The sequence below is a fragment of the Cyprinus carpio genome, chromosome A3, assembly GCF_018340385.1.
Source record: "Cyprinus carpio isolate SPL01 chromosome A3, ASM1834038v1, whole genome shotgun sequence".
NCBI classification, from domain to species: Eukaryota; Metazoa; Chordata; class Actinopteri; order Cypriniformes; family Cyprinidae; genus Cyprinus; species Cyprinus carpio.
Window position 1 is genome coordinate 8,844,004 of NC_056574.1, and position 12,732 is coordinate 8,856,735.

Consider the following 12,732-nt stretch of genomic DNA (forward strand, 5'->3'; position numbering starts at 1 on the left):
TGAATGCAAATCTGTCTTACTAGATGTGATCATATCCAACTCGTTGAACTGAAACAGGAATCCACAGAACTGCGCCTGAACTGCAGTCGCGTCATTCAGACAGCAGGAGGCGCAGTGACGCCAGTGATGAGCACATAATGCGATCCGTGACGCTGATGAGGTAAAACTGCATTTACAGTAGATTGTGTCGATTTTAGTTCACGTTACTGTTAGAAATCAGAGAGAGAGAGAGAGAGAGAGAGAGAGAGAGAGAGAAAAATGCTTACATGCTGCCGTGCTTGATTGAGCATTTTCAGGCAGTAAAGACAAAACCGATCAATTCTTTGGGTGAACTATCCCTTAAATGTTGAAATGTATATGAATTTATAAAAGTGTTTTTTTTTTTCTCTCTCGTTTTTTTAGACATTTTTAGTCATATTGACAGCACTAACTTTTTAAAGATGCTCCTGCCGCGTGCCATGACTTTTTTTAAACGTGCAAATATTCCATTTAATTGTTGAATTAATTTGAGCTCCTATAAATGCTGCAAATATATAATTACAAAGGAATGAACAAAATGCTGTTTTTAGCTTTAGATGACGAGCTAGATTAAACTGTTCCATGTGCTCTCAATACAATTAAAGTCTTAAAAAACACGACTGCACGCCTTGCTGCTGTGGGCCGTTCACACACAACTCGTTCTTGCGTTTAAAATGTGAGAAACGGATGAAGAAAGCTCGTTCTCGAGGCGCGTTTAACTTCATTTGATCTTAAACGCTTCATAACGGTGAATCTCAACAGAACGTTTACGCAGGAAAACAATTAGAACGCAGTGCGGTATGGAACGCAAAACGTGTTCTGTGTGCGCCGTTTTGAATATCTGTGAAAAGAAGTGCTGCCACAATTGTTAGCATATTTTGCTGGACTAACCCTCTAAAATAACGCAAATATAATGTGTAGACACATCTTCAAATTAAACTGTTTAAGCGCCAACATAATGGGCCGTTTCACTGTTCACTCCGCTTGTGCGTTCCGGAACACAACGAGCACGAGGTCACGTACACACTGAGCACTCAAGAGTGACACCTGCATTTAAATACAGCTCTGAAACCCCTGAATACAGGAGTTACTCTCTAAATGAAGATAAAGATAACCCTGACTCACAGTGTAAAAACTTGTTGTGACTTCTCACAGCTGACACACCCAATTAGACACTAACGCTAACAGGTGTGCTAGAAAGAAGGAAAACCCATTTCTGCCACATTAGAAACATGCTTTGGTTAGGCTTATGAGATGAAAAGTCGACATTATGGAGTCAAAATCATGAGATAAAAAGGCATTTTGTCAACAATTGAGAACGTATAATTGATATTAAATTTGATGCGTCAATTTAAACTTTTTATAAATATAACTTTATCAATTTAGATTTTCATGGTTATGACTTGGTATGTAAGTTTCATCTGAACCCTTAATATCTCATATTTGGATTTTCCCCCTTGTGAAGCAGACATGGGCTTCCATGTAAAATAAATGATACTGTCCATCAATTTTTAGTAAATCATTATGTAATAATTTCCAAAGAGGGGCTGAGTTTTTAACAGCTTTCATAAATGTAGTTTCTGCAAGACAAAGCATTTCTAAGTAAGTGAAGACACACACCTCAGTTTCTCAGTTATCATCACTCTTCAGACAGTATCAGTGTGCAAGAGTTCTAGGGTTTCTCTAGAAGGGATGATTGCTGTCATCCTATTACACTTATTGTAAGAAAATACTATAAACAGGTCAAATTTCGAATGTAACATAACACTTACATTATTTTCACTAAACTTTATAACGGCCAAAATTAACAATTTTAATCAAATGTCGGTATGCGCAGAGAAATGGTGAATTGCAGTACAAGGGCTCTAAACTGCAGTTGCATCTCTCGGGCTCCAGGAGGTGCAGTGAAGACAATCTCATGCTGAAGGAAGGTAAAACGGCCAGTTCGTTTAACTACACATTTTAAGTTGCAATTAAACAGCACATCTGATCATTGCATTTCAAATGTAATGTTCTGGTACATTGAAACTACACTGGCTTTATGTATAAAACAGTTAGTCGGGTGTTAATTTAAAAACTTTGGTATATAAATTTCCTAAAATCAGAATTTCGCGAACATGCAAATCGAAGTCACCAGAAGCATTGCATCTGTTGCACACAGTTTATTTAACAATATGGTATATAAGTACGAAACAAGTTTCTTAACTCTCAACAGTTTATACAGCGATCTCAACTCTTTTTTCCTTTTATTTACAGTATGTCATCAAGCTGCATGATTTACATTAAAGAATCGTTCACCTTCAATTCAAGTTTCATGAGAAGAAAAACAAAAGAGGTTGATTGAAGAACTCTTTGAACAAATCAGCAGTCAGACGAAGCTCCCGGCCTCCATACGCGAGGTGGAGGGGACATCATTGATGTTTCAGAGATCAAACGAGAAAACAGGAACATCACTTCCTACATCTTAAGAGACAACTACTGAATCCAGGCCAATAAATTAACGCATTTGGGCACCTTGAAAAATAAGAGCAACTTTCACAATTTGCTCACGTTTGTGTGTGTGTGTATGTGTGCGCGCGCAGTATCAAAGCTCCTTTCTGTACAAATGAATACAGGTCCCTCTGTACAAACTCAGTTTGGAGAGAAAAAGGCGGCGTGTCCTTTTCCAAACCTGGTAAATGTGAATACGTAGCAGACAGGAATAAGGATTTATCCTGATCCTAATTCCACACAGAGTATCTTACAGTACTTAAACACGCACACACACTCACAAAAAACAAAACAAAAAAACGCATTTCAGTTTGCAAACATACAAAACGAAAGTATTCAATAATAAAATCAAATATTTTGCCTTGAGAAATTCCATTTAAAAAGTCCATAAGCTCAAAATAACCCCCTCCCCGAAAAAACAACGAAAACAAAACAATTAAAAATGTAACTCGTAGACCAGGACTGCATTTTGGCCGGTCCGACAACCCTCCCAGAAAAAAACCCTTTGTGATTCTGCTCTTTAAACAGCAATTTCAATCCCTCCAACAAGGAAGAAAAAGCAGTCCATTGGTTGTGTAAACCTATTAGTTCATTTAGTCGTCTTCTCAAATTTTTTTGTGTAGAGAAAACACCTCTCTTTTCAAAAAGAATGTCTCTTTAATGCTACAATCCCTCGACAAACTTCTCTAACGTGTCTCCCGTGGTGTCGCCAACCATACTCAAGTCGTTGGTCAGCCCTCCACGGTTTGGCGTGTTCAGCTGCGGAAGCATTGCATTCTGTTCGGGTGTGCACAGGTGAGCCTGGTCCATGGGGCCCGGCATGGGTCCTGCCAGGCTGGGGTGGGACACACCAGAGTGCAGGGCGGTGTGCTGGGGCGAGGGCTGGGGCTGCATGCGCGGGGACGGGCTGGAATGTGGCGGCTGTTGGGACGGGGGACGGGGCGATTGCACAGGTGCAGGCGACCTCACTTGGTTGCCCAACACGTTGGCCATGGCCTGTCCGGGCAGGTGAGCTCCCTGCGGCTGTCCTGCAAGCATGTGGGGTTGGGGACTCATGGAAGCGGCCTGTGCCGGTGATCCCATTTGCTGCTTCAGCATCTGCTGCTGCTGTTGTTGCTGCTGCTGCTGCTGCAGCATGCGCTGTTGCAGCATGTTTTTGCTGGGCGTCCATGCTCATCCCAGTCTGGCCCCATCTGAGCCATGGGCGGCATCTGACCCATTGGCCCGGCACCTCCTTGCATTGCCATCTGCTGCTGCATGCGGATTTGCGAGTAACTGGCTGGGCCTTGAGGTTGCGGGAATCTTCCTTGTCCTGGAGGCATCGCTCCCTGCTGTTGCTGTTGGTGCTGCATGCGCATTAGTTGCTGGCGGAACAGCTGCTGGTTTCCATTGTGCGCAGCGTTCATCATTTGTCCCTGGGATCCGAGGGCGCCCATAGCTTGGGTTGCGGCCGGCTGAGGTTGCTGAGGCGGCATGACGGGTCTCTGCACGGGGCCTGTTTGCATCGCAGCCATGTTCTGCATCCCCGGCTGAACTTTCATCATTTGCTGCGGGTTTTGCTGCTGTGGTTGGCTGGCTTGGTATTTCGCCGTCCGCTGTTTGATAAACGCGGCCATGAGATGCGGGTTCGATTTGAGGATATTGAGGACCTGCTGTTGCTGCTGAGGGGAACTTGGTGATTTTAATGTACGCAGCAGGTCCTGCAGTGCTCCTTGAGCAATGCTGCTGGTCACCCCTCTTTGCTGCATGCCTTGTTGCTGCGGGGCTTGTGGTTGCGCCTGTTGGGGTGGCATGACGGCCTGCATCTGTCGCGGCTGCTGCTGTTGCTGCATCATGGCACGCTGCATCATTTGCGCCTGTTGCGGTGTCTGCGTTACCTGAGACTGCTGCGGGGCCATGGCCATCTGCTGCGGCGGCACTTGCTGCGGCTGAGGTGCCTGCGGATTCTGCATGGACCCTTGCATCCCAGCTGGCCACTGGCCAGGCTGCATGCTCTGAACCATCTGAGGACCACGAGGGGCCATCATTTGCATGGGAGTCATCATGCGAGGTTGGTTCATCGGCATGCCGTTCACGTTCATATTCATCCTGTACTCTTGCTGCTGCTGTTGCTGCTGCTGAACTTTGGTCATCATCTCTATTTGTTTCGCAACCTTCAAAGCCTGCTGTTGCTGCGGAGAGGGCTGCGGCTGTTGTTGAGGTTTGGCGGCATGGGCGGGGAGACTGCTGCTGGGGCAGAGGCGAGGACTGCGGGCCTGGCTTACCCTGCGGCCCTGGTGTAGGTGGTTGGTTGGGGAAGGTCTGCACCATTCCAGCCACATTCGGATGCGTCTGCTGGGGCTGGCTGGCTAATGACTGCGAGGCCTGAGGTGTATTAGGCTGCTGCAGCTGCTGAGAGTTTGGAGTCCCTGGACCTCCTGAGGTAGTTGGGGAGGGCAGACTGGGAGGCATTCCTCTGCCCTGCATGAGCGCCATTCGCCGCCGCATCATCTGCGCCTGCTGCAGCCGCTGCTGAATCTGCTGCTGCCGCAGCTTGTGCTTGATATTGAGACAGAAGGGCACGGGGCACTTGTTCTCCTGGCAGTGTTTGGCATGGTAGCAGCACAACGCGATGAGTTGTTTGCAAACGGGGCAGCCTCCATTGGTCTTGCGCTTGCAGCCCTTGGTATGCTGCACCACACGCTTCATCTTTCTGACAAGATGGCAGAGAACAGTTGGCGTTGCGCGGCACTGGCAGGCATGCACCAGTGACTGGATGCAGCGTTGGATGCTGAGGCGTCGACTCTCCTGAGGACTCTTGTTGGCCTCGCCACCCTGGTTGTTGCTGTCGTCGTCCAGGCCCAAACCCCACTTCACACCATTTGGTGCTCATGGCCCTTGGAGTTGTAGCAGTTAATGCATAGATCAAAGTCCTGAAAGAAATCAGAAGAATAATTGATATAGTTTTCTGGACATTGCTAGCACAGAATGTTAATTTACTGCTGCACGACTGAAGATTGGTGTTATATTTACAGTTTACAGTTGGCGACATGGTTGTCAAGCAAGGTTCACTCCTTGAGGAGGTTTGAACCTGCAACCTTCTAGTTTAAACCTTATATCTTAATAAATTGTCAATAAAATAGTACCGTGTCTGTTTTTACAAAACATCTGGATTGCAAAACAATGGCAACAGACTAAACGGCTCTGTCAAAGCCACAAAGAGAAGACTGACCTCGCAAACGGTGCAATGCCAGCGTGTCTCTACGTGGTGCTTGCATACGTTGCAAGTGTACACAAATCGGTCATGGCCCTGATTGTGTAGCTCCACCAGCATGCACACAGAGCTCCATTTGCAGCGGCGTAGGGAACTGAACTCCCAGTGCTTGTCCCTGGCCAGTGTCAGGAAGGCATCACGGCCGTCCATCAGATAGCAGGTCAGCAGTGGGTCAGTATCCATGATCGGAGGCAGGGTGTTGATCATTGGACCAGCATGCAGGTGGATCACGAAGAAGACCTGGATTTTAGGAAGCAAGAGGGGTTCTGGTAAGCACTTGGCACACTCTGAGCGAAATAAATGGTATTCAAGTAAACAAAATTGTAAGGTCCAACCTCTTTGTGCTTCTCCATTGTTGCATATAGCTTCTGGGACAGGTCATTAGCTACATTCGGCATCCCAGGCTTCTTTTTGTTTGCGCGGGTCATGCTGCTCTTATTTTTATTGGTCTTTTTATTGTTCTTCTTTTTGGCGTTCTTGCTGTCAACTTGGGTTTCCTGTGGAAGAAAACACCATTTTTTAAAATGGCTACAGAATACACTAAATACTCATTCACACCATTTGACTCTCTGCCTAACCTCTGTTGTCTCAACGGAGGCTGTATTCTCCTCCTTCTTCCTCTCCTCCTCCTCTTGCTCCAGCTCCTTGATGCTTTCCTCCAGAACATTGGGCCAAAAATCACCCTCGAAATAGGGCAGCTCGTTGGCACTTGTAAGCCGGTCCTCTTTGGCCTTCTTAAATATGTCCTGCATAACACAAGTAAGTCAAATCTGTCAGTGTGATGTTAACCTGTTTGTGAATGAAAACTAACAGACCGCGAATCCATAAAAAAACAAATTCAATATTGGCATACCTTATAGTCATGGAGTATTCTTTTGCAAAGGCTTGTCTGCGGTAAAGGCATTTTTGTCCAGGGTTAATGGAAGTGTAGAAGTGCAGGCCCAAAATGTCACATACCTGAGGTCCTGTAGGTGGGAAAATCAAATCCATTAGTGCATAACCCTACCAATGCCATTAGATCACAAAAGCAAGTTTTTTTAGTGTTTTAGTGGTGAATTGAGAAGTTAAGACGTTTTTACTGGTCTGTTTTTGTTTGTACAAACAGCTTATGAATGGTTTATTAATAGTGGACTCGTCATTTTAAGCTGAGATTTGAGAAAGCAAGTATTTTAACACTAAAAACAATTACACACATCATCTTTAAGAAAGGATTTTTAAACTTCAAGGTGGTACATACCCAGCATACTCCAAATAACTGATGAGGATTTCATGGTAAACTGCAGTTCTTAGCATCCGAGGCTTGAAGAGGTGAATACTGTCAGGATATGATATGTATACCCGTCTGGAATGAGAAGTAAAATAAGACAAACAGTCAGTTCAGCCTGTTCAAGACAATATTTGTTACTTTTTTCCCATTGATCAGTATTTGCATGATACCTGGTGGTAGGGAAAGGGACAATCAGATCCATATTCCTGAACGTGCATGCCGAAGAAACACACATCGACTCCATCAATCTCCTCAAAATGCAAAAAGTGCTTTGGTTCTGTAGGAAAAGCTGATGGTGCAGTGCTGTTGGTGCTGGGCATTTCCTCCTCTTTTGGCTCGGTCTTTGTCTCTGGTTTCTTCTCCTCCATCTCCATCTGTTCCTGCTTAGCTTCTACAGACTCTGGTTGCTCTTTAACTTGAGGAGGTTTGACATCTTCATCCTAATGAAGAAAATGAAATACGTTAAGATGTTTACTAGACTGTGTCATTAGTTGAGAATGAAATCTTGTAAAACTAGAGAAGAGCATTAGAACCGGCATCAACTGGAATTAAACTTGAGTTAACGACAAAATCAGTTGAACAGTTTTCAAATAAATTAAGTTATATAAATGTCAATATAACACTGAGAGACAGTGAATATCTACAAAAGAATGAAAATGAATGAGAATAAAATCTCTATTGGGGTCATTCTACAGAAATGTCAATTTTTCTGTCCCTAGCCTTTACAGAAATATTACAATTGAAAAACACATTAGGGTTACAATTTTTTTTTTGATATTTTAAAATAAAACAATATGTTATTTGAACAATTAGACCTTCTTGCACCATCAGTGTGGCAATATTTGTTTTTAATTCATTATAAAGAATTCCAAGCACCACAAAACTGCTCGTCCCCACAGCCATGTACAGAGGAAAAGTGCTTAATTTTGCAGTCAAAAACAATTTTTTCTACCATTTAACGAGCAAAGATATGATATAAATGGCATAATAAAACAAAATGCTGAATAAATATTATAACATATATGAAAACAGTGGTCCCCTGAAGTTGTGTCACTGGTGTCACCGTTTGAAATAAAAATCATACTGATGACATCACTTGACTTCCTCCTTCCTATTTTCTAAAGATCTATGAAAAAAGGCCCATGTTAAGTCCACTGTTTCTTTTCAGTTATCAGAAATGTTCTCATTTAACTCAGGATTTCATATGAAGCTTTCAGTTGACGTCACTGGTATGACCTATTTATTGTTAAGGAATTGTAAAAATAAAACTATAATAAAAATGGATTAAACTACTTAATTTAGTGGGTATACCATGATTGACAACATATGGTTTGATACCCTACAGCAGACATTTTGTAAAATGCATTTTTCATGAAAACTGTCACTGGTGTTACTGTCACTGGTGTTACCTTCTTTATGGTTAACACCAGTGAAGATCAGGATATCAGGTCTTATGAATGTCACTGGTGTTACTGTGCTGTGTTACTGTACTGTTTTTTCTTTAACACATAAAAATAAAACATTTATATTATTTTTCCTGTACTTGACTTGCATTTCATTATCTTTTATATTTTCTGTAACAGTGACTACGTGGCTTGAAATAAAAAAAAATCTACAAAGAAAAATAATAAGCTTTTCATAAAGTGAAAAAGTAATCTAATAATGTGGTCTAAGTTTAAATGTTAAAAAAAAGAAATACATTTTAAGACATTTTGCCATACCAAAAGTGGACGTTTCTGTAGTGTCAGTAAGATTTTATGTTTTTGAAAGAAGTCTCTTCTGCTCAACAAGGCAGTATTTATTTGCCCATAAATACAGTAAAAAAAATAATATTATTACTTATTATATTATATTATTATTTAAAATAACTGTTTTCTATTTGAATATTTTAAAATGTAATTTATTCCTGTGATGCAAAGCTGAATTTTCAGCATCAGTACTCCAGTCTTCAGTGTCACAGGATTCTTCAGAAATCAGTCTAATATGATTAGACTTAGATCAGTCTAAGTCCGATTCCCAAGCCTAAAAGACTGCAGGAGTTGTTCCGCAAAATGCTTGTAAATAAATATTTATTTTTATCAATGTTGAAAAACTGCATATTTTTGAAGAAACCTTTTTTTTTTTTTCAGGATTTTTTTTTTTTTTCAGGATTCTTTGATATTTGAATAGAAACTAAAAAAAAGAACAGGGGTATATTATATGTATATATCAATAACAAAAATCAATTATATATTTAGGAAAATATTTACATGTATATACATTTTATTTGAAAATATTTTATTTTAATATATATATATTTACATTATAAGTGCTTTTACCATCACTTTTGATCAATTTAAAGCACCTTTGCTGAATAAAAATATTAATTTCTTATCAACATTAAATTATGATAGTGTAAAACTCTCAGAAAACACAACCAAAAAAAGTCAAGAATTGCTGAACCAGCCAATTTTAAGTTTCGTTTCAACAATGTCACACCTCCATCTTGAGATCGGGCTGCTTTTTCCCAGACTCAAAGTCCTGCTCGTCTTCTTGATGCTCAGTTTTGAGTTCGGCAGCAGGGTAGTCAGGAGGCAAAGCTTGCTGGGAGTGGGTCTCTGTCACGGATGCAGGTGTGGGAACTCTATTATCTGAGAGAGCTAATAGACAGACAAATGAGGAAGGACATGAGTTAAGGGTGTCATGGCATACAACTGCAATCACGGCTGTGTTAACATGGCGATCCTCACCAGAGTGCTGGGCTGTTGTGCTTGCACAGAGGTGGGCTGCTGCATTTTGCAGGGAGGGCTCAGGCTGGGATGTGTTAACATGGCGATCCTCACCGGAGTGCTGGGCTGCTGCATGTGTTGAGGCTCCTGTCTTGCTTATACGGAAAATATAATTAGCTTTTCTGACCATTCTGACTGTGTCTATTGCGTTAAAATAATGAGAGAAAACATTAAGATATGAAACAAGAGATGGGCTCTGTCCTGCTCGTGTGACAATTAATCTTTGTGGGCAAACATTAAACTTGGCTTGACTAAATTTCTATTGCTTTTCAGGTTTTTTTGTATTGGACTTTGTAGGCATATTGTTTCTATTTTCATGCACCTTTAAAGTGTGAATCATATTGGGTGTAGAGTTGAATATGATCAAAGACCATTTGGGATTCCTGAAGGCACAAAAGTGCTGATTATGATCAAGGCCTGTAGGCCAACATGCATGTATATCAGGAGTCTGTTAATTGTCACAGCTTTAGTTCAGTGATGGGGGGAGCTGTGATTTACTGATTGGTCAGTTTGAAATGTCTCACAGTTGGTTTTTAGTCACATGGTCAAGGAAGGGATAAAAGAAGATTGTAACTGTTACTCTATTTCTTTTCTTGGCTGGGGCCCTCTTCTTGGGGCTCTGCTCTGTGTTTTTTTTCTCTCTCTCTCAGGTAACATACATCCATGCTGGGTACAATTCACTGTATGTTTTTTCATCCCTCATCCATTTTGTAACCAGTTTAAGTATAACCATAACGAAATACTGTTATTAAACCATTTCAATTCTCATTTCAATTCAATTTAAATTATTCACTAACTTCAACATTAACATTTAAGTGCAATATAGTCACACAATAGCAATGCTATCCCACATATTTTGCTATTGTAACTGCACTTATTTCCGTCATTGGTATAAGTGGCAGTGTGTTAATAGACAAGAAATGTACAGTTTTATACCATCGAGCTGATAATGTTTCTTTAGTCTTTCGTCAGTCCTACAGTCTGAACCACTGACCCAGTGTTGCTCTGTTCCTTCCAAACAGCTATTGTCTGAAACTTTTATTGTAGTGTTGATCAGACCCTGGTCACTGTATGCTGATCATTTTGCTATTTTGCCATTTCATTGTATTGAAAATAGCAGTGAGTGAAATTTAATCTCCTTTTGTGTTCCACTGAAGGAATACAAGCTTGAAATGACATGACGGTGAGTAAAACGATGGCAAAGTATTCATTTTAAGGTGAGCTCTCCCTTTAAATCAAATGAAGCATGTCTGATGATCCACGAGTTCTACAGGTTCTTACAGGTTTATAAAATACCTGATTTTAAAATTCTCATGTACAGTACTTGATCTCTTGTGATAAACCGGGAGCAGAAACAACGAGACACACCTCTCCTAAGAAATGTTTTTCCTCATTCCACACGTTTCCGTGTAAAACAGCAAGGTTTGCACTTGACTATACAGGTGCTTCTCGAAGAAAAGTTCATTTCAGTAATTCAACTCAAATTGTGAAACTCGTGTATTAAATAAATTCAATGCACACAGACTAAAGTTTTTTAAGTCTTTGGTTCTTTTAATTGTAATGATTTTGGCTCACATTTAACAAAAACCCACCAATTCACTATCTCAACAAATTAGAATACTTCATAAGACCAATAATAATAATAATAATAAAAAACATTTTTAGTGAATTGTTAGCCTTCTGGAAAGTATGTTCATTTACTGTATATGCACTCAATACTTGGTAGGGGCTACTTTTGCTTTAATTACTGCCTTAATTCGGCGTGGCATGGAGGTGCTAAAACAGAAATATGAAAAGAGAAAACATTTTATAATCAGAAACTCACAGAATGGTGTTAACATGCAAATGTTCTGCTTCAGAATACTTACACAAACACTTACCAAATACATTTTCATACACACATCTACAATCATTTTCTGTTCCAGGAAAACTGGTTAAACTGAAATGCACACCATACTCTGTCACACATGCACAAACAGATACAGATGTCTGTAAATTCAGGTAGTTGACAGAATTTACTGACATTTAAAAAAAAATAAATCTGTTATATAATTGTGTCTGAATAAATTCTGCTGATATGAGCATTCATAAGACAATTGTAAATAAGTTATTACTGGCTTAGTTTTACATTTCTGTATCACTGAACTTAAATGATGACTCGAAGTGAATTTTTTGCTCAAATTGTTGATAACTCAAAATGTGACATTTTCACTTTTGGACCTTATTATATGATTATTGCATTGATAATGTTTTTATTGTGTATTTCTAGAACATAATAAACAAAAAATACAAATGAATACTGAACAAAATGTGTCGTTGGATCAACTCAAATTACGTCAACTTCTTACATGTAATCAATTCACTTCTTCTCAACTGAAAAAAAAAATAAGTTTGACAAAATCTAATTTTTATAGTCAACTGGAACTAAAAAATCACTTTAAACCACACATATTTTTTTACATGTTTATACATCAAATTATTGTATACATTTATTTGGATTGACAATTTTTTTTTTTTTTTTTTTTTTTTTAACCATAAATCAAATATCCAGATAAATACAAATTGCACTACACTGTACATACATCTCCACACTGTTGGGAAAAGTCATTAAAATACATATTTACTTATTTAGTAAATGAGACTATTAATGATATGGTCATCTGGATAATAAAATCATATACAAGCAAACGAATAAAAATGAACATTTCGAGCAAGCAGCAGGAGTCAGGATCAGTAAATACAACAGAACAAAGATACAAATGAGCTTAACAGTAATGAGAAATACTACTGAATAATCTAAACAAGTGTTTTAAATTGAAATCTCTTTCTGTGATTAATTAAACAGATGTATTTTTCTTTTGTTGTTTGATTAATGACAGGGACAGCAGGATAACTAACTTTTAAAACTGAATTCATGGATCCAGTATACTGACTCA

At 40.0% G+C, this 12,732-nt stretch overlaps 1 protein-coding gene and 1 pseudogene across 1 annotated transcript; both read right to left on the reverse strand.

The window, feature by feature from the left end:
- Positions 1-2,933: 2,933 nt before the first annotated feature.
- LOC122134498 lies at positions 2,934-6,665 on the reverse strand (annotated as a pseudogene).
- A 515-nt stretch (positions 6,666-7,180) lies between these two features.
- LOC122138678 (histone lysine acetyltransferase CREBBP-like) lies at positions 7,181-9,926 on the reverse strand. The gene is made up of 2 exons (XM_042732362.1): positions 9,507-9,926; positions 7,181-7,468 (listed from the first exon to the last, which is right to left on the reverse strand). The coding sequence occupies exons 1-2, from the start codon at positions 9,924-9,926 to the stop codon at positions 7,181-7,183; spliced, it is 708 nt and encodes a 235-aa protein (XP_042588296.1).
- Between the last annotated feature and the right edge of the window lie 2,806 nt (positions 9,927-12,732).